The sequence below is a fragment of the Cyprinodon tularosa genome, unplaced genomic scaffold (genome assembly GCF_016077235.1).
Source record: "Cyprinodon tularosa strain WSP-4 unplaced genomic scaffold, ASM1607723v1 ctg142, whole genome shotgun sequence".
Classification (NCBI taxonomy): domain Eukaryota; kingdom Metazoa; phylum Chordata; class Actinopteri; order Cyprinodontiformes; family Cyprinodontidae; genus Cyprinodon; species Cyprinodon tularosa.
In genome coordinates this window covers 714074-741490 of record NW_024038243.1, presented here as the reverse complement: position 1 = coordinate 741490, position 27417 = coordinate 714074, and the positions used below count along the sequence as shown (strand labels likewise).

At 39.3% G+C, this 27417-nt stretch overlaps 1 protein-coding gene across 1 annotated transcript; it reads right to left on the bottom strand.

Annotated features, from left to right (window-relative positions):
• Positions 1 to 380: 380 nt before the first annotated feature.
• On the bottom strand, positions 381 to 26252 carry LOC119779065 (calcium uniporter regulatory subunit MCUb, mitochondrial-like). Its single transcript, XM_038278570.1, has 8 exons — positions 25875 to 26252; positions 6509 to 6578; positions 5598 to 5765; positions 3801 to 3905; positions 3555 to 3715; positions 3247 to 3450; positions 704 to 820; positions 381 to 623 (listed from the first exon to the last, which is right to left on the bottom strand). Exons 1-8 carry the CDS (start codon positions 25989 to 25991, stop codon positions 546 to 548), a joined length of 1020 nt encoding a protein of 339 aa, XP_038134498.1. The 5' UTR covers positions 25992 to 26252; the 3' UTR covers positions 381 to 545.
• Positions 26253 to 27417: the final 1165 nt, after the last annotated feature.

Below are 27417 nucleotides of genomic sequence, written 5' to 3'. Positions count from 1 at the left end.
TATCATCAGACAAAGGCAGAATGAACAAAGTGCTTTCTAATGAGCATCTGTAACATGATGTTGTACCAGAAACAAGAAATATAGGAAAAAATCTTTTGCTATAACACTTTCACATGTGGTATAACCTAGAGACTGCCCTCCACCCGATGGAAACGCAGCAGGCCCAGAGAGGAAACCCAGCCGTTCCTCTTGTCTAGTTACACTGTCCATCTCTTCCTGGAGGATCCTTAGTTTATTTTCAATATTAGCAAAAATAAAGCAATGCAACAAATAATTCAACGATCAGCCCTACTGTCAGTTTTGTGTAGTGGTTATACATCCACATCTCATTAAACAGACGTACAAATACACAACCTGACAGACAAGAAAGTACAAAACCATCTGAAATGCAAACTTTAATTATCAATGTTTATGATGAGGATACAATATGGCAACAATGCAAAGAAGGGAACTTCTACAGAATCAGATTTCAAGGTAAAAATATGGCATTATCAGAATAATCACACATCTGGCGCAGAGTCTCACTCCTTCCTGCTGGGTGTCACTTATGGCTTGGCCTGGATCTGTTCTAAGGGCAGCTGAAGCTGATTTGGGTATTTCAGACGTCTCAAGTCCTCCTCCACCTGATGAAATACAACCAGAATAAGCCGTGTGGGAAATCTGCTTCTGAACACTAAAGACATGCAGTCTATAGGTGGGTCACCTGTTCCAGTTCATCCTTCAGTTTGTTGTATTTTTCCACGTTGAACTGCTTCTTCTTGGCCCCCTTATAAAAGTACCGTAGAAACTGTCTGTCCTTAGCGTCTGGATAAACGTAATCCTGAAGGAGAGAGTTGAAGAAAAACATTGTTTCACATTAGGATTCAGGACAGATGAGCTGAACGCTGACGAATCTTAGTCTGTTTACCAAAATATAGACCGAATGACTGATTGCAGGAATCTTTGATTGGAGGGGATTAATGTAGTAGAATAATTTAGACAAATTCAACCAAATGCTCTTAGAAACTCCTCAGCATGTCTCCATGACAACCATTAGACTCTACCCACAGTCCAGCTGATGGTTTGCAAACATCTGCAAATTAGATTAACCTCTTAATATCCACCTCATTTTGGGAAATTCTCACCTATTTTGCATACCCAAATGGAAAAGCAAATAACTTAGGAACTGTATGCACAAATTACATGTGTGATACATTATTTGAAAGCTAACACTTCCTAGTTTCTGAATACATAAAAAATCACAAACTGGGTGAGTAAAACACAGACTAAGCTGCATCAGTTCAAGCATGACAGTTAGTCAGATAGTTATTTTTTGAACAGCAGTTATAAAGACATGCTTGCTTGTTGTAGCTGCTTTGTCATGGTACATTTTGACATGCAGCTATATCTGTGTTAATTGTGCTTTGGTGCTCCCTATGTCCATAAACTGAACTTGGCAGTTGAATTGTGGAGACTCTAAGCTTTCCAGCGATATCTAACATGTACATATTGGTAAACATTTTACCTGTGTAATTTTCATGCAACGCCTTAAAACTGTAAGTAAGGTCTCATGTAAGGTGGAGGTTTGTCATGATTTGGGCCTTTGTGAAGAAATGGTTTTAAAAAGATTATCTGATAGACAGAAAAATTTAAATGTGTCATTATTGGGTTTTCCAATAAGTTTTTCCACAATCCTCCTTCTTTCATTAAATGCTCATTTACCACGGAGCATTTGTGTTAATACCATCATTAAAAAGAAACGTTTCTCAGCAAAGTTAAACAGGAGGCAGTTGATGTTTTTGTCTTCACCGCCTGCAAAAGGAAAACTTCATAGGATATTCTTTTAATCTTATATTTTAATGTGATCGACATAATTCAGGTCCCATATTTGTTTGTTGTCTCCTGCCATTTTGGTTTTAGTACATCTAATATAAGCGAGGAGAATGTGATCTGTACACGGCAATTTAAAAAGAATGCAATTTAGAAAACTATATCTGAAAAACAAAAATTTTACAAAAAATTATATAAATAAAAAATCCGTAAAAAAAAAAAAAAATTCAAATAAGTTTTTTTTTTAAATCAGAGAAAACAGCAACTTTTTTTTTCTTTATTAAAACTTTTTTCGCCGTTTCTCTCCTAAACAGAGCTATGGTTTCAGCTCTTACTGTGACAAACTGTTATCTATTTCATCTTTTTTTGACAAACCATTTAGAGCTTGTCTGATTAACTATTTCTTTCCTGCATCCACCTTTAGAGCTAATTTACCATTACATTTTCCATGTCTGCTGCATTCTTCTTGAAAACCAGGTCTAACTCAGCAGAGGGCCACTCACAGTGAGCCTGGATCTGCATGAGGTTTCTTCAGTTAAAAGGGAGTTTTTCCTCCCCACTATCTTTAGATGCATGCTGAGTGTGAGGGATTGCTGTAGAGTCAATGACCCAATGCAAGCTAAAATCCACTGTCTCCACATGCTAATAAAGGAGGAGTGAATCCTGAAATGTTGATGACTGAATGCAGCAAGTTGGGTTTCCTTAGATTTTAACCAAAAGAAAAAATATATATATTTTTTTTAACTTTGGACCACAGTTTAACAGACATCTTATTGCACAGAAACTCAATTATTGTCACATTAAACAAGACTGAAACACCGACTTTAGCTCAAGGCCTTTAGGTGGTGGTAATATGTTTTAAGTGGGTTTGCTAACATGCAGTAGTACAAAGAGAGATGGAGCTAGTTAGCAGATTTATGCATGAGAGTAGAAGTATTTTTTTCACGACAGTTACAGTAAAGTGCTGCAACACTGGACTTTGGACAAGAACGCCTCCAAGGTCATGAAACAGTTAAACCCTGAAGTGAAAAATATCTACATGGTTGCTGTTAGTGCAAAGGAAACAAAATAAAATTATGATCACAACAACAAAAAATGCAATTAGATTTTTGGCAAAATCATTCAGCACTCTTTTAATCAAGATGATCTGATTGTCTCTGTAAAGTGCGTTAAGATGATGTGTTGTGAATTGGCACTGTATAAATAAATGGAGCTAAAATCAAATTTAATTAAATGCATGAAAACCTGTTTACGGTATAATTGCATGACTCGACATTCATTACTGATATCTGCAACATAATATTGTTATAGATATGTGACATAATTCTGGATAGTTACACTAAGTGATTGAATGTTAAAATGGCTTGCCATACTGCTGCTACAAAACCGTTTTCCTGCAGTTCTATGCAAGAAAAAATGTTTTAATTTAAGGCCCACCTGCTTGGTGAGTATATAGTAGGCAAAGGCTCCCATGCTGGTGGCGTAGGTGATGAAGTAAGTGACTGGCTCCATGACGTCCCATGAATACACCCACCAGGTGAGCCAGCCCAGGGCGCCGCCCTGCACCGACAGCAGGGCCATGCCGGTCCATAGGACCCTAGAGCTGTGAAACTCTGCAGTACGGGACAGCCGGGCCTTCATCTGAAACATTCAGGGTCATTTAAACACGCAAAACGCGATCATGTTAGCTTAAAGATAAATCAAATAAACAGGTTTATTGTCTGAATTATAAGTGGTTCTGCTACCTTCTCCAGAAGTGTGAGCTCCTGCTTGAGGTTGTCCAATCTCTCCAGCAGCTGTCTCTCCTGCAGCAGGTGGTGTTCAGGCAGGTGGAGCGCCGTGTGCAGGAGGTGCACAACGTGTTTCATATCCTCCATATCCCTGGCATGCTCACTAGAAGCAACCACTGCAAGGAGGAAGCGAGCAGGAGAAAAGATTAACAATAACGTCATGTAAGATCCACCGTGTAACTGCTGATGAGAAGATGTTACCTCTCTCAGGAGCGCTGATATCGTAAACGGTACCGTTGATGACGAGCTGGAAGTCCTTCTGCAGCACGGTGTCCAGCAGCGTCGTGCTGGCAACACATTGTCCATCTGGAAAAAAAGGAAGGATCCAGCTCAGATTTAAACGATTTTCCTAATGAAGACCTTGAAATCAGACTCCAGCACTGATACTGAACCGTGACTCACTGCTCTCATAGGCAAAACACCGATTTCCTCACCGGCTATGAAGGGTAATGTTCTATAATAGAGCAACATCAGCGCATTTTGGAACTAAAATTAAATGCTTTCATTTATAACACATCAAGGTCCTTCAATAAAAAAACAACCACATTCTCCACATAATAACACTGTTAGTTATACTGAGGCCTCCATCTGTTTGCTGTAGAAGCCACCCCAATCCCAGCATGCACCAGTCCAAATCATCCAGTTTTCCTCTCATAACCCCTGACCTGCCCATGAAAACTGAAGAATCCGACAGTTTTTAGTCCCTGAACACAAAAAAAAAATGTATTTAAATAATATGTCAATCAGATGGACTTATGTTTATTTTTATAACCTTCATAAGACTTTCAATCATCAAGGTTTTTACACATGGAGCATAAAGGCTTATATATCATGAGCAATTCAGTTGTTGAACTTGGTATGAGCTAGGCTAACGTTAGCTTCACTGTTTCTAATAAGGCTTGAATGATCTTTCGTTTAGAACTGAACGCAGACATTTAAATTTCCTATCAGTTTGCAGCTATTGTTTAGCATTTTTTGTTAAGAATTGTATAAAACTTTTATTTAATGAGAGACGTGGCAGTTTGATATAAAGCCAGAAAGCAACATTTTAAGAAAACAGTGATAAGCTTAATGATGCTTTTCTAACTAGAAGCAGAACTATGAAGAAAACGGTTCTGTATCAAGAGGTATTTCCTCAAAAGTAGCCCATCATAGAAAGATTACTTTCTAACCAGATCTAATCTCTCTCTAATCACCAATAATGCAAGGTGGTGGAGGACTGATGATGTGGGATTTTTGCTTTCCAGGAACCATACACCTGTAACATGAAGTCCTGATAAGTCAGACAGGAAGTGAGGAAAAATCTCTACTTAAGAAAGAATAATAGTGCATTGTGTGGAGTAAAAAAATGTTGAGCTATGTCTGTTCTTAGCCTCACGGGCTCCAAACGAAGGTCATGAGAGATAAGAATGAGTTACACAGCCTCCTTCATGGCATGAAGGGCAGGACTGCTGTTTTGAGGAGATCCAGCTCGCCAGTAAAAAATGAATTAACCTAACAGGGAATGGTCTTGATGAACTCAAAGTTGTTTTTCCTCCAAATATTCAAGTGTGAGAAAGTTCTTCATGCAGGGGGTGGGTTGGTTCCCGTGGGTGGAGTGTGTGTTGGGATTTTTGTAAGGTGTATATGTGTGTACTGAGCTTTTCCGCAGTCAGAGAGCCCCATCTCTCCGTCTGAGGACGTTGAATAAATTTGAACCTTTTTTCTTGCAAGATATGATACCATCTCAGTTTCCTAACTTCACAATTGTTATCCACTCCTGATACAATAAAGTAAAAGATTATTTACTTTCTAAAGCTCAATAGTTGCTGCAGGAGTAGTCAGTCCTAACAGTTTATAAAAGGTTCCCATCATTTAGCACCAGTGGGCCACGTGCATACCCTCCAGTAAAATGGAAGTAATCCTCAGACATCCTGTCTAACTAGTCCGTTCTCCAGCTGCTCTAAACCCGCCTGACTAACAGGACCAATGCCCCTGTGATGATATGAAGCCACATACCTGCAGAGAGTAGAGAAGCAGTCACTCCAGAATCCTCCGACTGCAGATCAGCGATCACATCTCCCACCGTCATCAGCATGGGTCGCAGGTAGAACAGACACTTCTCCTGCCTGGACGGCAGCAGCACCTCCAGGACCAGGCGGCCATGTTTGTGCTTCAAGGACACCGCTATAACAGAGGGAAGCAAAATCTGCCATGTGCTAAAATACAGACTTCAAAACAGAGATCGATGTTGATTTCTCTCCTCATGTTTGGATGATAAAAGTTATGCAATGATACCAAACATGTCTAAATAAAAAAAAATATTTACGTTAATATTTAAGAACTATAAAATTTTTTTATCTAAATAAGTAATTTTCTTTTAAAATAAGTTTTTTTTTCTTGAATTGAGGAGATGAGTGAGAGACTTTGCCAGTGGAACAAGACAATTTAAATTTAAAATAAGAAAAAACACATGCATTTCCTTATTTCAAGTGCATATTATCTAATTATTTTATTTAAGAGTAAAAAAATCGCATTTCATTAGCACAACATCTTATTTACTTACTCAAATTAAGGGCAAATACACCTAATTTAAGAAATGTGTACTTATTTCTTGATCGTTTATGCAGTATAAAGTATCTCTGCTGCTTTTCCGTCACCTTCAGCAAACCTTATAGCATTTCAGCTTATAAAAAATCCAGCTAAAGGCGGCTTCCTCATGGCTTGATGCTTCCAACTACATCTAAGGTAGTTTCTAATCGGGCATCAGAGGAAAGGTGGCAGAATATAAAAGCAAGCCACACCTTTTAGCAGTGATCAAAAGACATTTTATACAATGCATAACATTTTTTTCCCATCCTTATTGACCCACAAACCCTTCAGTAAGGCAGCATAACAGTAATTGTTGGAATTCAGGAAGAGTAATTTACCACTGGAGGGAGTAGGTGTAGTGGAGATCAGAGCTGGAGCAGGTCCCAGGGAGGGACGTCTGGGATGAACCTGAACAGAAAGAAACAGAAAAGTTAGGGAAGCAGGGAGTTAGTTTGGTTTGTTCTTGGTGTAACCAAACAGCCCTCCTTTGGTAAACGGCTCCGTCTTCAGATAACAGAGAGCAGACAGACCGTCTGTCTGCCTACCAGCTGCTTTCCCTCCAATAACCTCCAGAAAAGCAACCGATTTTTTTCTCTTCTTCCACCAGCTGCATGAATCAGCTGAAGCAGACTGACTGTCAGACCTTCTTATTTATTTCTGCTCCCTGAGAGTATTTCTGATGCAGGGCCAGATTGTGTTCTGTGAGAACAGACCTCATACAGGTAGTGGTCTCTCCATCCTGCTCTTAGTATTCACCAACTGTAGTACTGTCTGTTTAAATGCACCCATATCTACTCTGTTAGAACCAACTCAACTCTGCTGCAGGAATCTGGATCAGATAAAAACACGTGAATGTGCTCATTTATGTCAGCAAAGCAAAGAAACCAAAATCAATATCTAAAAACTGCTGAACCATCAACACTTTTTAACAGTTATAGTTATATCACATCTTATTAGGAGGAGCAACAACCTTAACGACACATTCAGCACTAATTAGGTTGAGGACTCCCACACAGCCGGGGTACATCTCCCTCTTCAATCCATATTACATTAAAATGTCCAATAGAGCCGTCTGTGAAACAAAGCTGGATCAGAGTGACTGAGCAGAGGCAGGCGAGGTGTCCTTTCCGCCCCACTGGTGAGGAGATGGATGGTTACGTGAGAAGCTTTGGTGAAAACGGGAACCTGAGACATGAGGAGAGCTGTGCAGGAGCCTCCTGAGCCAGGAAGCAGCGCTCAGCGAAATAACAAAAACATGATTGTTCCTGATTTCATTGTTCATAATTTAATCACTTTTGTTGCACAATTTCTCACCATGTAGTTTAAAAAAGGAGGTACTCCTGTCTGATGAGACCAAAACTGATCTTTCAGCTTCTGTGACAAAAGTAAAAACACCAGCCTCACAGTGAAACATGGTGATGGCAGCATCATGCTGTGGGGATGCTTTTCTCCAAGCAGTGTAGAGTTTAGGTGAAGATGGGCAGAGCTGAAAACCTGTTAGAGGCTTCAAAAGACTAGACTGACACCGAGGTTCCAACTTTTAGGCAGAAATATGACCAGAAACAAACTACCAGGTCTGCAATGGCAAAGATTATTCTCATGTTAGAGTGGCCAAGTCATAAATCCTGATGGAGAATCTGCAGCAAGTCTTAAAAGTATCTTATTACAGAAACATCCCTGTTGGATTTGAATAAATTTGAGCTAATCTGCAAAGAAACAAAGGAAACATAGAAACTTACAAAGGCAGAGAAGGAGCATGAACTCATGCTTGTGACATTTGGAGGCTCATGGTTATTGAATCTGCATGTATAAAACATAAAAAAATGCAAGTAAAGAGTAATTTACAAGCGCATGTTTTAAATAAATCTGCTCTTATGAGTCATTATTATGCATTTGAACTTTTGGCTTAATAAAATTGGCCCAGAAAATGAATGACGGAAAATATCCAGCAGAGAGCTCAGTTTGTTGTGAGATTAATTATATGAAATATCTTCTCTGATTGGGTTATAGCTCACTTTGAGGCCGGAGAAAGGGGCCTGCTGCAGCAGCGAATGAACCGTTCATAAAAGTATAAATATAATATAAATAAAATATTAGACATTTTCATACGACACAGAAATAATCATTGTTTCCACAGTGCAGTATGCAAATGTTCCCGTTAGTGTGAGCGCTGCAGCCTATTAGTGTACAGTAAACGGTGCATAACATGCAGCACCTGCTTCCACTGTCTGTGTGTCACAGCGAACCCCATTATCAACAAAATCACAGCTAATCAAAGGTCTGTAAAGCTCCTTGACTTTTTAATGAAAATGACTTTGAGTGTGAAACATTATGACTCTGGGTCAGCTGGAGAGCCGAGTGGCTCCAGGCGGCGTGCAGAAATTACCAATCCGGCTGTAAATCAACAGAGTGCTGCAGTTGTGACAGATAATTGTGTTGGAGAGTCGAGTGATGAATAACAGCCCACTTCCCTGGCTAGGCTTCTGGCTTTCTATTACCGCCGGTTCCGAGGCGCTGCACTGTAAACACAGATTTCTATAGGGTGCCACCTAAATGTAACAACAGATGACCTTCTGAAGCAGGACAAGCGTTTAGAAAATGTAGACTTTAACAAGGCTGCTGTTAAGCACTGAGAGTGGCAGTTATGACTAGAAATGCATTATATAAATTTCAGTCCTTTTAGCAAAGCTGAGCCAACAACTACGGAGGCCTGCTAGGGTCATATGTGGAAATTAAAAGAGAAGCTGGGAAAGGAAATTCAGGTTAATAAATCATCTTGGTAAATGTGAGCTTTGTTAAAGTGAAATCAGTTCCTCAACAGGTTCACAAACCACTGAGGTGAATGTAGAGTCCTAATTAGAGTGGTCCATCGCAGGGCAACACGGAGACAAACAGGACAAACAACCATTCACGCACACACACCTAAGGAGAATTTAGAGAAGCCAATTAACCTAACAGTCATGTTTTTGGACTGTGGGAGGAAGCCGGAGTACCCGGAGAGAACCCATGCATGCTCAGACTCCATGTAGAAAGATCCCTGGAATTGAACCCAGAACCTTCTTGCTGCAAGGCAGCAGTGCTACCCACTTCCTTCCCTTGTTTAGGCGGCTTTATACTCAGAAACCAGGTCGATATGCCCCACCCCTTCCACAGACACTCTGGTGCACCTCTCAGACAGGAGGCCTCTGATTGGTCAAATCTTCATCCACTCTACACTATGCGTATTTCCTGTTTGGTACCTTACCAGCTTGTTTTGTTTGTATGACCGCCATTGTGGAAAACGAATCGTGAAGTTGGACCAGCTAGAAGAGGGAGGTGCGCCAGAATGCTGGGACCCTTTTCCACCTGGATCCCCGCTCTTTTTCACCCTCATGTCCCTCCGTTGTTGCGCAAACTTGCCCCCACTTCCTCATCGCCTCGGCCGTATCTAGACCCACAGCTAGTTGCTGATTCTCCCTCTTGCGTTGTGGCGTGGAATTATATAGTACAGACCACGCTTCAATATTGTGCATAATTAAAAAATATCTGCGTCAAGTTTACTGCAACTGACCGCTGAGGGAGGATAACCAGGCCTTTAGGCTTTGGAGATATGCATCTGAAGCTAGAGCTGTCCCAATCAGACACTGATATCATCAATCAGTTTGATATTAGCCAAAAATCATAGATTGGAACATGCATTTGAATTCTGATATAAGCAGGCTGATAATCTGCTTATTTTTGAAGTTTTTTTTTGTGATTTTCAGCTGCCCATTATAATATCGATCTTCATAATATCCATTAAAAACATTTTTTTTTATCTACAACAATAAGGGAAAATGGGCTACTTCTGCACCGCCACTAGGGCAGATAGAATGTGGAGTCCTTTTGCTGTGCGCCGCTGCACCATTTGTTGCTGAGGCAGTCACAGTGGAAGATGACTGATTTAAACCCTAAACAACATGGATTCTGATTGACATTTAATTCCTAGAATATCATTATATATATAGTGATATTGAAATATTGTGATATCATATCCTGACCCAAGTATTGTGGCATTAATCATATCGCAACACACATGCCAATACTCGCCTCTACAAATTAGTCATCTCTGTTTAAGTAATATCACTTAACCAAGTATTTTCTAACATCCTACATTACAAAATAAGTCATTCATACTGATCATTAGGGGTGTGGGAAATAATCGTTTTGGCGATATATCGTGATATTCGGCTGCCCAATATAATATTGATCTTTCACTTCTTAGTATCGATTTAAAAAAAAAATGGTAACATAAAACATTGATGGGAAAATGGGCTGCCTCTGCACCACCACTCTGGCAGAAAGCGCTGTGGAGCCCTTTAACTGTGCGTGCAGCACCAAATCTGTATTTGAGGCAGTCACAGTGGAAGAAAACCCCAAACAACATGGATAATAATGAGTAATCAATATTTTCTGATGAAAATATACAGCACTTGCTGTTTTATCTCATCATTTGATTTTGATAGCTGGGGAAAATATGGCAATATATAGTGATACTGCAGTATCGTGATAATATCATATCGTGACCCAAGTATCGCGACATGTATCGAATCGCAACACTCATGCCAATTCTCACCTCTACTGATCATATCAGATCTATATCAGTATCGGTCAATACTCTCTAAGCTGCAATATCGGCATCATTGTAAAAATTATAAAGTAGGACATCCCTATCGGACTTATTTGGTTAAATATTCACTTAAACCTCTGCTGTTAGCTCTTAAATAAATAATTAACTTACTAACTAGCTACCCTTTAATGTGCTGCATGGAGGAACAGCAGAACTCTCCACCATGACGACGTGGTAATATAATAGAAAAAGGCAGGCTAGCAATCAGCATGATAGAAGGAGTTTTGTGAGTTAATGCACTTAATAGAGCCAAGTTTTAACATTCCTCTGAGAGTAACCAGAGCAACTAATTTAATAACATAACGTCTTTTCAGCACAGATTGCTGGATCACACCAAAAACAAAGAGCTAGATCACAGTTAGCTTCCAATAGATTCATATTGAAGCTGCAACTATTCTGACAGCATGTCAGAGCCACATACCTTGTCCATTAATGATCATTTTACAAAGCTGTGTACTGGAAATTAAGATATTTCCCATGTGCTTTTCATACAGTCCAAGTTTTTTTTTTCCCTCAGGCTGTTTTCTAACAAAGTGAGACACACCTATATATTGCGTGACACTCCACCTTCGAGCACATAGTGCATTACTCACTGATTACACATGGAAACAAGCCCAGTCCTGAAAAAAAAACCCAACACACGAGCAACATAACAGATAAAACTAACATATTGCTGGTGAATCTGTGAAAATCAGCTGCAATCCCACCGACACAAATCAATGATGCACAGCTGCCCCTAATTATACAATAATGTCTTCCAGCTGCTGCTTTGCACAACACTCAGCTGAGGGTATATTTACCCTGCAAGCCAGTCATCTGTAATTAATGCCACACTAGCAGAGGGGTGGTGGTGGGGGGGTTCTCCTAGGAATACAGTAATAATCCTCCTCCACAGGCAGGAAGAGACCCTCTGCTCCCACGGCGACAACTCGTTCCAATTTCCCCGCAGCCTTTCAGAGGGTCACTCTAATATGAGCTCTGTCAAACTGAGCTACAGTCCGCTGCATCAACACCTGAAGGAATCTCCTCCCACTCAGTGACACAAAGGGAGGGGGGGATGTGAAAGAATAACAGCCTGTTACTCACATGACATCCAGGCAGAGAGAGAAATGTGGTCAAAATGATAGGATGGAGGGCCTGGAGGAGGCAGTTAAACACCAATCTAAAGGAGGAGAAGCTGAGTGCATTTCTGCCAGCGATGTGATTGAGAACCGCCATCAGTCCTATCATGAAAACGACCCGCTTTAGATCACCTCTCCTTCCCCCTTTACCATGCACCACAGTTAGGAAATCAATCAGAAGCAGGTCTGCAAAATGTAGAGACGGCCTGGACGTGGGCCGGGGTCGCTTATCAGAAACAAGCTGGACCCAGAATTTAAAAGAGCTGCAGAGAAAGAAAAGGCACAGAGAGTGGAGTAAAAATAAAAGTTTTAAAAATTATACTTGACAATATATTTTCCCGGAAAGCCCACGTTAGACACATAAAAAAAGAGCCTCTCATTTATAAATAAAGTGAAACAATCCCTTGATGCAAATGTTCTCTGTACTTTATAGTGCGCATTAATACTCCCATACCTTATGAGTTGTGTCCAAGTATGAGGGAACATTTACCAGTCTACAATAGGTGCATTTATTTCATTATCATATCTTTATTTCATCTAATTTGCTTAAATTCACTTATTTAGTTGAATATAATATATGAATAATCCTATACAAAGAAATCAACAACTTGTGCCAAATAACCTACAGCAGCTCTTCAAAATAAAAGAAAGAGCTCATAGTTTAAGAGAATATGGACGTTTTATGACACTTAGGGCCGGATCTATCAAAGGTTTGCGTGTATAAAAACGTGAGCTATTTCACTGCGCACGCTAAAAAATGTACAAACTGATCTATCAACAGCGTGCTAAAAGGATTTGGTCTTTAAAACATGCTAAATAGCGCCTCTTATCCATTTAGTACTTTTTCTGCAATGAATATGCAATTTGGGGCGTTTACACGCAAAAGTGCGTCTTGTGGGAGGAGAACATGTAAATATATTAATTTAGCACTCGCAAAGTGATTTATTAAACCTGAAAGCAATTTTGCTAACGGTATCTGACTCTATATTTAACACGTTTCAAAAGAAGGTGCAAATGGTCTGTATGCGTAATTGCGCACACATGGCAGCGGTTATTAACGCAAGAAGGAGACATTGAAATGAAGCAAGGAGACGCAGAGAACGCATTTTTTCACTCCGTGTGAATATTTTTGGAATGAACGAGGAAACGATCATCAAAACATTTCGTTTATCCAGCATTGCCATTTTGGAGCTGCAATTCCAGTGATTTGCTCCTCACAGAGCGTCAGCTGTACTTGTTCCTCAATGCTGGTCAGAGGCATCTCATCTACTGTGCCCCCTCCTGTTTTGTTTGCAGATGTTTTGTTATATGCCAGTTTTTCTTTGGTTCGCCTTCTAATATCCTGGTATCTTCTTTTTACTTCATCCACTGTTCGCAAGGTTTCATCAACAGCGTTTACTTTATTACAGATTTGTTCACATATAGCATTCCTCTGTGTGACAGTCACACTTTTTTGCTGTAGCTCACTTAAATGTTTGTTGGCTTCATCCACCAACACCTCCATTTCCATGGGGTCGAATTTCTTTTTGCGCTTTCTGCTGTCCAAACTCGCCATGCCGCAAACCACAAAATGCGCAAAACCATCATTTAAATAGGGCGTCTCCAACAGTTTTGCACCTGCCACCAGTTACTCAATCACTCTTGTTAAATCACCCGCAAACCATGGTCCAGCCCCTCGCGCAAAATTCCAGTTTGCGAGCGCAAATTACTGCACGCAAAATTGGATCTTGATAAATCCGGCCCTTAAAGTCCAAACTACTTCTAAAACTTTTTGTGTGTCTGTATGTGGGACTAAACTTTGGAACCAGTTAGAGATAAAACACAAGTAATGTCAAAATATATCAACTCTTCTTTAATCATGTGGTTTGGTCACAATATTTAGAGATTGGGGTTGAATCTGGATCAATTATAGGGTTATTTTGTTTTCTTACCATTGTTGGTGGATTGTTCCTTACCACTGAGAATAATTTTCTTGTTTTAAAGTATTGCTCCTTGCAGTGTAACGGATGATTACATGCAAAGAAATCAGTGCAATGTATATCTGGACTCTGATAATGCCACTATGATCCAAGCAGCTGGAGTCAGTCCTGTTCTTCTAAGGTTTATTGTTCCAATTGTGGTCAGTAGTTTGTTTGAAGGCAGCACGATTTCTGTGATTCATATAGAGAAATAGAGGCGGGATCTAATAATTTTGCTTCTTCCTTCTCCTTTTCAGACATGTCGAATGTATTTAGTTTTTTTCCATTTGTTTGTTATTGCTGCCGTTTTTTCTTTTCTTTGTGATGAGATGATCAGCCAAGCGATCATCCTCTTGTTTCCTATGAAAACGTATTGCCTATAATTACTAAAATAAAAATATTAATTAAAATTTCCTGTAGCAGTATTACTGCCATGCCCCTCCTGCACCTGTTGCTGCAGCTTTTTCCCGTTTCCCACTCAGGCATGGATCAGTTAAAACTCATTTTGAAAACTTGGAATGCTGAACAGTAGAGAAATAAAAAGGAAGAGAGCGGTTTAAATATCTACTTCCTGGCAACGGCGGCACCAACTCTGCTGCAACCAGTGAATCATAGTTTCAGTTCAGACTCAGCTCCAACGTGTCATCAAAGCAGGGTCACATGCTGACCCCATTCTCCCTCCTAAAGCAACGCTTATCTTTAAAGGCGTGGAACAACAACACACGCCTCATGTCTGAACGGCTCCTTTGAATACAGATTAGATTATGTATTATGATATCCATTACCACACAGAGCGGAAATGATCACAGCAACAACTCAAAGTTTTGAACTGCAAAACTTGAAATTAAATTGGAAACTAAAGCAAGAATATAAAATTTACCAGGCCCGATGGAGCAGCTAAAGATGAATAAGGGAAGCCAGAGCTCACTGGAACGTGCAGACAAACCTCAGATGAACTGATTCATGATGAAACTGATGGAAATTTTATTTCTTCCTTGTGGCCTCCCCCAGATTGTGCCACCCCATGCTGAGAGCCATCCAAAAGCTGTAACTGTGACTGCTGCGAGGATAACAGACATTATCCTTCTCCAAGTCCCCAAAAACGTGTCCAAGTCATCCAGTAAGACTGATCTTTACCCTGAGAGGACTTATGGGAGGTTTGGTGTCTAAAGAAATCCCCTAATATCCCTTTAGACACTGGTGAAGGTTCTCAGTCTTCCAGTTCATAGTCATTCCAAAAAAAGAAAATAAAAAACAATCCACTGGACTTTGTTTTCCAAGTTTAAAGATGTTTCGCTTCACATTCAGGAAGCTTTTTCGATTCAAAATGTCAGATAAATAGCATTGAGTTTGAGGTTTTATATAGTAGCCCAACAAAGCCTTGTTTTTGTTTTGAAAACATGCAAAGTGGAAGAGACGAAGGGGTCCACCCTTTGGAACGGGGGGTCATTATTAGCCTGCAGTGCCCCATACCCATCTAAATGTCTGAAAGGTCGGTCATTAAAGGGGATTTTTGGCCTGGCTGAGTAGGCAAGGTGTTCTGCTCTCGTGTACAGGGGATGAGGCTGCGATGAGAGCAGGAAGCAATCGATTCAATTGCTGCATTGTAGGTTTTTGAAAGCTGAATCCTGACTCCACCACCTCTATTTAAGGTTGGTTTTTCTTTCTTAACATAGATGGCTTCCTTCACGCCCCTCTCAAACCACCTATTTTCTAACATTCTGGTCCTCAAAAGAATGTCCTCTGTCCATAAAGCGGTCCAGAGGAGGTCCCTCTTCTATGTTGGACCATGCATCTGTGGAGAAGTTATTTGGTTTCTCCAATTTAACATCAAACTCTATGCTATTCCTGACATTTTGAATTGAAAAAGCTTCCTGAATGGGAAGCAAAAATGTCTTCAAACTTGCAAACAAAGTCCAGTGGATTTTTTTTAATTCTCTTTTTTTGGCTCCGAAAGAGACAATAATTAATGTAAAAGCTGCGTCACTGTTGTTGATAACAGACAGGAAACAGAGGGTGTGCCACATTAATCAGCAAGAACAAAACTTTCTATGCACCGCCCTACAAACCGTGAAGTGAACAGGAAAAGATCCATCAGAAAGCCTGGAGAACATTTAGAGATCACAAGGTCTGGTTACTTAAATGGAAGTTAGCAGAACATACAGTGCATCATTTCAGTGACCTACATTAACCCCACCAACAGTCTCTCTGATTCAGCAATATTTTTTTTCCCTCAAGAGAATCCCCAGAAGTCTGCTGGTCCTGACCGTCTCATTTAGCTGAAGGTCAGCGGAAAGCTTTTTAAGATGCAGAACTGAACATTTGTCAGAAAAAGTACATTTTGTCCATTTGCACATTTCTGCCCCCATTTCATCCATTACTTTTGTAATTAAAGCTGCCCCAAACATTTCACAGCAGTCATCACACTTTACTGCAATAATTGGACGGCTGGGGTCCATTTCAAAAAGCAGGTTTACTGAAAAGTTTTCTAAACCTTAACCTTTTCATAACATGAGGACCCAAATTTGGGTCCTCAGCACTCGACCCAAGATGGTTTTTAGACCTGTAACATATTCTCTGGGGTCTTGCCTTTATTTTGATACCAAAACAATTAAAATAAACTCTGTAGTTCTTGAGATATATTCAATTCATTTTGGGCATGTTATTTTCAAGCATATTTCTCGAAAACAGGCCTAGTGTCCAAGACGTTTTAAATCAGAGAAACTCAGAGTTTCCCATTTCACAAAGACAGTTTACTCAATCTCTGTTTCTGTTGCCGTAGTAACATTCTCCACAGAGCTAACCTGGTCGATGGCAGCTTTTGTTCAGTAAACTCAGTGTCCTCTCTCTCCACTCTTCTTACAGACAATCACGTTGTTTTATTTCCTGATTCAGTCAAGAGATTTTTGTTGTAGTTTTGTGCAAAAAAACAATTAAAAAATATATATAATAAAACAAATATTCAGGAAATTAGGTATATGAGCTCTACCGTTGCACCTTGTAATCCATCACATACATATATCCCTCCTCACATTTGCAGCATTACACAGACTTATTTAACAGAACTTGATATCAGTGACAGAACATTGATGTGCATGAAAAACAACTTTAAAGAAATAAAACTGCACTGTCAGACAGCTCCAGTTCCATAGGATGGCTTCAGCCTGGGCCTCCTCTACATTCTAATAGGTTGCTTATGCTGATGAAGGTTCTCAGTCATCCAGGTCATAGTCTGCATGTTGCATGTTTCCAAGCAATACAAGGCCTTGTCCATATAAGACTCAAACTCACTGCGGATCCAGACATTTGAATTGAGAAAGCTTCCTGGAGAGGTGGCGAAACGTCTTCAAATCTTGAAAACCAAGTCCAGCGGATATTTTTTTAATTTTTTTGAATTTTTACGGAATAGGTTGCTTATGGCTGATTATATTGAGTTTATCGATAACAGCTAAACAGTGGCACTTCAGCCACCTCTAAAATCATAAGTATTTTAAACACTTTATAGTTTTTATGTACTTTATTTAAAATGTATCCATTAAAAAAAAAAAGTTTTAAAATTTTTACTTCGAATCAATTCTATGTTTTAGTTACACAGATTTAATGTTATTAAAATCAACTCAGTTTACAGGATATGAGATTTTTTGTTCTTGGTTTGCATCACGTGAATCTTTTTTTCATTCCTTTTTTTCAACAATACAATAGAAGTAAAAAATAAAAAATAGATTAATCAATTCGGCGGGGAAAAAAGGATCTCCCTTAGGATTAAGATTCATTCATTGACAATAACCTACTGAGTCTACTGGCACAATCTAAAGCCATACTATGGGAATGATATTCGCTTTATGTTGACTATGAAGAAACGACTTCCAGATATCATAAATACATATTCAGTCAAGCTGATAAATGTCTAAATGGCTGCTTAAAATGCCTAAACATTTCTAGGTATATAAAACCTAATTCTTACTAGTACAATTTAGTTTTATTTTTCTGAAATTGAGTATCTGCTGCTAAAATGCAATTAAGAAAATCTGTTATTACAGTTCAGTCTAGGAACGTGATTTTGATCAGGAATAATCTTATTTTAGTGATCTACAAATGGAAAGACAGAGAGTGCTTTTAATAAATGTAAAACAGCCTGCCATTGAGACTCGAGCAGCAAAAGACCTTTCTCTCCTTTGCAGCTGTAGCACTGTTGTTTTGTCTTCTCCAATTTTTGGGGTTTTTTTTCTTCTCAGGTTTGATTATAATAACCCGCAACAGCTTTTATGAAACTGAGAACTAAGTGCTTGGTTTATTTTAGCCATCATGCACACACACTCTGTTTGCCAACAATACATTTGGACTTTCACAGCAGGCACACCTGATATAAATCTGGATGCGAAAGATGCTCAGTAAGAGCAGTAGGGTCATCATGATAACAAGTATGGAGTTAAATTGGGACCATACAATGTGTAAAATAAAATAAAATAAACTTAAACTCAGAAAAAAAGCTTGTTTTAAAAAAAAATTATACACTTATACAAGGAAGAGAAAAGTTTGCTCAAAAGAAAAACATTTAAACTGGAAGAAATAAAAAGTTAGTTAAAAAAAAAGGAAATGAAATTAGTAGTATATCCAGGCACAGATGTGGGTCAGCAGGTCGTCAAACTTGGTTCAGAGGAGCTTCTGTCTCCTTGAACTCCAGTCGGCCTCAGCAGATGGCCACTCACACTGAGCCTGGTCCTGCTGGAGGTTTCTTCCTGTTAAAAGGGAGTTTTCCCTCTCCACTGTCGCTACAAGCATGCTTAGTGTGAGGGATTGTATTTGAGTCAATGAGTCGATGCAATCAACTGGTTTTCCTTAGATAGAAAACTTTGTATCAATTTGACTGTATGATCTGGTTGAACTGTAAAGTGCCTTGAGATGACATGTGTTGTGAATTTGGCGCTATATAAATAAACTGGATTGAATTGAAAATAGCTCCAGAAATGACCTTCAACAGTTCACAGCTTACAAAGTAGATGGTGAACGTCTTCACAAGTGAAACGCCTCTAAAGTATCAGAGACGGCCGCCCAACGAAGGTGCTCTCGGGCTTTATTAAGTGGGAAAAAAAGTATCAAAGATGCTTCAATAGATATTCTTGCCTTAATGTGAATAAGAATCAGAGATAAAGCAGCAGATCGACTTTGCTGCTCAAAGCGTGTTTGGCGTGAACACAGCTTAAATGGACGTCCCCAATTAATTAGATGGAACAAATATTTATCTAATAAACTATTGTCAGTGAATTATTTTTTTACATTCAAACTAAATATGCCTGTCCTTATTAACAAGGGCTTTAGGAAAATCTAGTACGCTTTTATTTTGGAAAATAGGGATAATGTGCTGTTCAGTTTACTGCTGGTAGATTTTTGGAAGATCTGAATGATCAAAGTTCACCAGGTCTGGTTGGTATCAGCCTGAAAAGATCCGATGGTTGCATCTCATAGAGCAGAGGTCACAGATTAGTGGGCCGTGGTCTGGATCCAGACCCACCTTCTGGCTAATCCGGACCCAACCTGATTTAAAACATTTATAAATTACTGTATGTTGTCCGACGACAGTGTCTAATGTCACTTGTGCAGCTTCTCCTGTTTATACGGTAAAGCCCTCCGGAGCGTCCAGGACCAGGCTACACGTGATAGAAATGATCCAATGAGCTGCTGTCAGTCTGGGTTGCTGCTGCTGCTACTTTTAGACACAGCAGGCAAACCTGTGGCAAGCCGGTTGATGAGAAAGAAGGAGAAGATGATGAGAAAAAGAGAGCAGAGAAAATGTGGACTGCTGGAAGAAGTATGTTTGGCTCAACCTGCTGCTGTGAAGCAGGATTCTCCACCATGAACAGAATCAAAAATAAATATGGACCCAGGCTCAAAATGAGGACCTTGATATGTGCTTTAGAACGGCTTTGTCTCCATTCAACCCAGGTTTAAAGCCTTGCAGGGCAGCAAAAAGCCCACTGCGAACTTTAAGCCAGGAAAAAGAAAGAAAAACTAAACGATCAGTTCAGGTGTTTTATAAAATATGTGAATCAGGAAATTGCCTACATGCCAAACTGAACGATTGTTGTTCTCTACTTCAAAAAACACTTTAAATTTTAAATTTTTTATATTTTTTTTATTTAAACATTCCATTGTTAAAATGGATGCATAAACACCTCACTTTATTTCAGAGTTAAAATCTGTTTAAAGTAACAGATTATAATAAAAATGTCTCCAGACCTTTTCTGTATTCGGACCCCCCTGATTCGGTTTCTCCTGTCTTACAGCTACTTGAGCTTAAACCATTTATTCAGGTTCCATGACTTTAGTGTTCTCTAATCCCATCTACCTCCATGATCCACTGCTACATTAGTTGATGTTTGGTCTTCAGCTCACCTTTATTAGCGTCATAAAATCTAATGACATGATTATTAAATTCTCCTGCTCTAATTCATGTTCTTTTCCAAGCAAGGCTGTACCTGGTTTAATGAGGCTTCTCCTTAATTAAAAATAGTAATTCAGTCTGAATCAGAACAGCCATGGAGAAACATCAGCAACAGCTCTGGCTGGGATAAATCCTTTCATTGGGTTCCTATAGAAAGAATATTTCCAGTTTAGAAGAAGAAGCAATTTAAAAGCAGGGCTCTTCTTAGTCATGCTTCTGCAGGCTGTGAGTCTTGAAGACAGCCTGCCTGTCAGTCCTACAGGCCTAACAAATGTCATTTCAATAGAGAGACTGCATGCATCCAGCACAACAGGACAGCTCTCCCTGCTCAGCAAGTTGGCATCCTGCACTGCTTCATTTCAGCTGACTGATGCTGTTTTCAAAAAACACACACTGAAATGCAAAAGCTCCAAAATAAACCTGCTTATGGGTTTGATGCAACAAAAAGAAAATATCTGATGGTGCCGAGTTGCTAATGTATGCAGCAGCTTTCCTCTGCTGCTCTAAACAGAGTCATTGAGTGGTTGCTGCACAAAGTCATTTGCTTCGCCTCAATGAGAACTGGGGATCCCGTGATGAATGACACTCTATGCTTAATGACGCAACGCAGATAGAAAATATATAGTCATTGAAAATAATGATTAGACCACCCCTGTTTTCCTCTTTTGCTTCATTGCATGCTTCAGAAAACATGTTAGATCAACAAATGGAAGAAAACACAGGAGGTCCAATAGTTTTTTTCATGAATGTATATTTAAAGCATCGCTTGGTTTGTGAGATTAAACTCAAAGTGAGTTTTTTTTTTAATGAATGCCATTAATATTTTTCACTTTACAATCATAGACTTTAATTTCTTTTTTAATTTTCAGTGAGAAACTAACACAAGGCTGCTTATAAAATGTACTTTTTTTTTGCTTAAATGTAAAATGTTGTGTTGGAGAAACCAAAACCAATCCCTACAGTGAAACATGGTGGTGGCAGCATCATAATGTGGTTGATGCTCTTCTTTAGAAGCAACAGGAAACCTGGAGTCAGAGCTGGCTGAATGCATAAGTAACTGACTGACTAGAGCCCACATGCAACTAGAGCCCCTTTAAATAAAATGTATATATTTGCATGTGTAGGCCTAAGGATTTTTTCCTACATACAGTAGAAAAAAGTAAACTTTCAAAATAACTTGGGGCCATTTTCACAGATGAGGAATAACCAGAGAAAACTTCTCAGAGACAAACTTGATTTAGTCATCCGTTTTTCAACATTTTCATTTAGGAGTTCCATTTATAAAATATATGCCAATTTTTTTGTTGTCGTCGTTTTTTTGCTACAGGCTATTTCAGTTGGATCAAAAAGTATAAACCACTGGACACTTTGCTTTAAATATCTGCATGCTAGTTTATTTCATAACTGGTAGTTTAGGGGCTAGACAATAATTCGATATCAACATATATTATGATACAGTTTTATTCAATAATAGTGATGAAATTTAAAAACATTTTCAGTATTTCGATATAAGCTGCTGCCTGTGGTTACAGTGATTTTCACTGACTGAATATCTGGGAGCAGGAGATTCGAGCCAAATGGAAAGAGTGGCTGTGCTCTGCAGGTGCGATGCTGTGCTGCCCAGATGCTAAACTTGAATGCGGTAAGATTTAGCTACAAAATGAACGCCCGTTATAATGACCAAATACCCCATTTTGAATGAGCTGTATCCGGCAGACGCTCAGATGTCTCAGACTTTAGCATGTGATGAATGAGATAAAGATTGTTGCATGCAGACTTTTTAGAAAGCATGGAGCTGGTAAACCAACAGCTGTAAGCAAAGCTTAAAACTGCATTCAGGGGAAAATGAAGTGCAGCCTTTTATAAAAAAAAACAAAAAAAACAAAAAGAGGAAAGAGTAAGCTTGCGTCCTGTGACATCAGAATCAGACATAATCCCAGAGGGAAAATCATGGGATGTGTGAATTGATCAGTTTTATTTTGACTGTCTTTACTCTTCTAAGCATAAAGGTGTGGGTCAAATGTTATTGTTATTCCTTACTGTGCCCAAAAAAAGTTAGGATCTGTTTCATTTTTCCTAAGATTGAGAATTAGAATATAAACCAAGCTTTTATTTAAAAAAAAAAAAAAAAAAAAAGTAATAAAACAGAACACCATAAATCAAGATTAGAGACTGTGAGGGGGAGAAATCCTAACAGGAAGATAAATAAAACTTATTGCTGCCCACAGTGTTAATGGGGTTTTGTTAAAAGATTGCTTTTTGTAAAATAATTGGAGATTTTTTCTGTATTTTAAGAGCCAGTTGTAGTTATAGTCTCTGTAAAGTCCCTTGAGATTAGATGTGCTGTGAATTGGTGCTATAGAAATAAACGGAACAGAATTTGTTTTGCTAATTTTTTTATAGTGATTTTTCATTTTCACGTTTTTATCCTTGAGTATATGACAGCCAACCACGTAAACATTTAAGGAGGTGATGACAAAAAAAAAAAAAAAAAAAAAGTAAGAAGCCATGGATGGAGGAAAATGGTTATTGAGCGTGTAGCAACAAAAATAAAAACAAAAAAAAAGTAAACCTGTAGATGTTTTTTTTCTGACGATAATTTACAAAATGTTACATTGGAGGCATTTCATGGACAATGCATAATCACATTCATTAATTTATACAGGGTCTGTTGTAGGATTTCCTGCCAGTCTTGAGGCTTTATTTTGTTTATAGCAACATCAGAATTATATCTTATATACTGACATAAGTTTCGGCCAAATTACCCATCACCCCCAGAGCTGCAATAAGGTTATAGTAGGTGTGGGAATAATTATTCATTGCATGAATTGATACTGAGAGAAATAGGGGCCCCAAAATCAAATTTTGCCTTGTGTGGACCTGGCTGGAATTAAATATCCAATCAAATTTTATTTGTTAAAGTCGTAGGGAAGCGGCCGTTCCAAACGTTGCATTTCAGAATTCTCCCGAGTGGTGCACGACTTTACACGAGTGAATAAAGTGAATGTGATTGGTCGTTTATCAAGGGGGCGGGATCGTTGTGGCCGAATGCTTGCAAGCAAGTTTTATTGAGGCTGGTGTCTCTGAAACATCTTGCTAACCAGTTAGCAACTTAGTGCTAGTAGGTTCCCAATGGGAAATTCCATTGGGACCAAGTAGCACTAAATTGGTGACTTAGAAACGACACTGTCAAGGAACGCTATGGACAGCGGAAACATGCAAGAAGAGGAGAGTTTTATGTCGGAGGTCGTGGATGAGTCTCCTCCATCATACATTTTTTATTTAGAGAAGGAAAGCGGTGATGAAGATGTTGTGGAAGAGGACGCCAGGGCGGCAGAAGCTTGGTTTGGTGTAGAAGGCTTCCAGCCGTACATGTTTGAGCCCTTGCCTCGCAACGCTGCCAGTTCTGTTAGCTCTACGTCTGCTGAAGACACAGACATCCATCCCCGTGAACACTGGGAAAGGAAAGATTCTTATTTCTTATTTCAACCGTTGCGTATATTAGCTGCGATAAATGAATCAGGATGCTATGACTGAAAAGATTTGATTGACAGATGACAGTTGATAAATGATTGGCTGAATTTAGGTGTTAAAGCTGACATATAACTAACTGGCCTGCAGAAGATAATAAAAAATATATATATATATATTTTAAGACCGGATTTTTTTTTTCAAATAGAAATTTTCTAAATTTTTGAACAATATGATCTTATAAAGAGTACATTTATATACATGTTTAAGCCAGAATGATTTGACATTTAAATGATTTCCCTACGACTTTAAGCACTTATAAAACAACCACAGCTCACAGACGTGCTATATAAAATAACTGTACAGCGCTTTTGTCAGCTGTGTTTGTTTTATAGATGCTGAACAATAATTTTGATTGCGATACAATTCAGATAATTGTGGTGAAGAACAACTGTCATATGCAGGAAAAGACTATAGATTGTTTCACTTCAAACTGTAAAACCAGAGATGAAATGAAATGGCTTAAACCTCAAACCACAGAAACACTGGTGTTTTAGATTGCCTCAGTCACAGTTCAGACCTAAATTAACATGAATCTGAAGCTGATTGAGTTAGATGTTCTGAATATGCAAAGCGACCTGCAGACCGACCCCCGAAAAGAGCTGCAGCTGCAGTAAGAGGGGGCTGCACTGGGTTTTATTTAGCGGTACCAGAGTAAAGGCTCACGCCCCTTCCGCAGACTCTCTGCTGCACCTCTCCCAAATTGTAGGTGACTGCGGACAGTGCCGCAGACAGCAGGCCTCTGATTGGTCAAATCTACAACCACCCTACTCTATGCATATTTCCTTTTTGGTACCTTACTGGTTTGTTTGGTTTGTATGACCGCCATTTTGGAAAACGACTTGTGAAGATGGACCAGCTAGAAGAGCAAGGTGTGCCAGAATGCTGGGACCCTTTTCCCACCTGAATCCCCGCTCTTTTTTGCCCTTATGTCCCTCCATTGTCGGACAAACTTGCCCCCACTTCCTCACCTCCTCGGCCGTATCGAGACCCCCAGCTAGTTCCTAATTGTCCCTCTTGGTTTGTGGTGTGGAATAACATAGCACAGACCAAGCTGCAATATTGAGCATAAATCAACAATATACTGTGGGAGGATAACCAGCCCTTAAGGTGGTAGAATAAAAACGCACACCACACTTTTCAGATATTTGTTTGTTTAACCCTTTATAGGGCACTCAGTGAAATAGTTTGAAAATCCATACTTCAAGCAAGTACTGTTATTGGAATACTGAACAAGACCTTATTACCTTTGTAACATTAAAAAATATGGATATTTTGATGGCAAAAAATGTTTTTCAATGTAATAATAAGAAAAACCAACTTGTTAGAAAAATAACAAAAGTGCTTCTATAAGAAATTCACTCCAAGAGTGAAAGAAAAACATTTTTTTTGGGGTACAACATAACCTTAGAGGTATTAATGCTGATACTGTCACTTATTTGTTTTAATTTATAAACCCAGATATAATTGTTAAATAGGCTTATTAACTTTACTTTTAATTAACTTTTTTTCAACTTTATTTACAGTAGGTTATATATCATTGAAGGGCTCATCTACAGCCATGTAGAACTATCTTTGCTGAATGGCTCGGTGTAGATCTTGTGCTTCTAGATCTAACTAATGGATGGAGGGGGCTCCATTAGGTAAGGGGTAGGCAAGTGATCAAAAACTCTAACTTGCCTTATAAAGGGTTAAAACAAAATGAAAACCACGTATCCTCGCCCCTCATACATGCCAGTGAGGAACAAACATTTCTATTGTTTTCTATTATAAAACCCTGTGATGTTTGGTGTAATAAAGGCAAAGCATGTGAAGCCTCCATAGAACATGAACACTTTCCTTTTCTCTCTAAAAGGTTAGAGCAGAACTTGATCCGGATTTAATTCAGCATTTTGTTGTTGTTGTTGTTCAGAGGAACCACCAGGAAACAGCAGCAGAACCGAAACACCTCAGCTTGGTGTAGAAGCCCTGCGCTGAAACAACACAGCAGGACTTTAGTTTTACCTTGAGGAGGAGTGGAAGCGGACGCGTAGCCGTGAAGCCGCAAGCTTGAAAAGGCTGCAGACTTCTCCAAAGTCCCGTCCTAACTTTAGCGATCAGCCGCACCGAAGCCATCTTCATCCGCCCTGACGCTGGAGCATTCCCACACACTATCACCAGTCAGTCACTGTGCGGCTCCTCCACCTTTACGCAGCCAGCGATGTGGGCAAACAACAGATCTGATGGGAGAGAAGGAGGAGACAGCCAGGCATTTCCTCTCCGTCAACATCCGCGGTGCTGCAGCTGAAAGCCCGCTTCCTTTCTGCAGGGTTTCTGCTCGCTGTGCTGGGTGGAGCAGCCCGGACGGTCCTGGTAATCTGACACTGCATTCTTGTCACGTCCCGTTGGCTAACCGGCCAGAAATGACAGAGGGGGAAGCACAAAGCAGGCTGCAGCACAGGCGGTCTAAAATAAAACACAGGCCTGGGTCCAAAGGCATGGCCCCCCACTGAGGGGGGTGCTTATCCTCCTGCAGCAGTGTGTCGCAGTAAGCTTGACGCAGATATTTTAGCCCAATATTGAAGCATGGTTAAAGATTTGCTCTGTGTATGCATCTAGATGCTCTATCTTTACGATTCTTTTCCCTGAAAAAAGATCACTCTGGAAAAACTCTTTAACCTCTTAACATCCACCTCATTTAGGGTAATCCTTGCCTATTTTGCATACCCAAATGGAAAAACAAATAACTTAGGAACTGTAAGCCCAAATTACATGTGCGATACATTATTTTGAAAGCTAACACCCTCTAGTTTCCTAATATATAAATTGCGTGACTAGAACACATCCCAACCAGCATCAGTTCAAAAATAGGTCTTTTTTGAACAGCAGTTTTAAAGACATTCTTGAGAAAAGGCAGGTTTTATTCTATTATGTTTGTTCTGCATCATGTCAACCACAAATGCAAAAAAAATTCAGACCTCTAGCTAGAACAGTTCCAGAGCTCTGGGGTTTGCAACTTTTGGTGTCAGCTTGGAGCTGCACACAATGGCTTCACCTGCTGGTAAAAATTTTACAAGTGGAATTTTATGCATTCTGAATTATTACCCCCCTTAAGATCCTTTAAAGGTTAAATAACACTTCATAACTTATATGTATTAAATAACCAGGATGCATGACAACAGATTCTGATAGAAATTGTAATCTTATTCAGATCAGAGAAGTTGCTTAGAGTTTACAGAAGGCAGCTGCTCACCTCTCAGGAAGTGGCCCAATTTAACAGTTAAAAAGGCATTTTATACATCTCCAGTCTGCCACATCATCTTATTTTACATTATATTATCACATTATTATCGCATTTTACATTATCTTTTTCCATTTCCAAATCTTTGCCGCATACAAAATAAAGATTATAACTGTATATCCAGACGGAGGAATTGTCCTAATTACAAACGTCAGTTGTGACGCGCAACAAGCAGCCCATACCAGAGTGTGATAAACTCACACATCTTCAATGATAATTATTCTAACAAGCATGGTCTGCGCTGTTATTTCACGCCGCAACACTATA

What these genes read in the sequence shown, in the direction of transcription:
- LOC119779065 (XM_038278570.1), bottom strand. Translation starts at nt 25,991, where the DNA reads ATGAAGATGGCTTCGGTGCGGCTGATCGCTAAAGTTAGGACGGGACTT. An exon ending in TGCTTCTCTACTCTCTGCAG is followed by an intron (nt 3,906 to 5,597) that starts GTATGTGGCTTC and finishes CTTTTTTTCCAG; the next exon opens with ATGGACAATGTGTTGCCAGC. An exon ending in AGCTCACACTTCTGGAGAAG is followed by an intron (nt 3,451 to 3,554) that starts GTAGCAGAACCA and finishes TGAATGTTTCAG; the next exon opens with ATGAAGGCCCGGCTGTCCCG.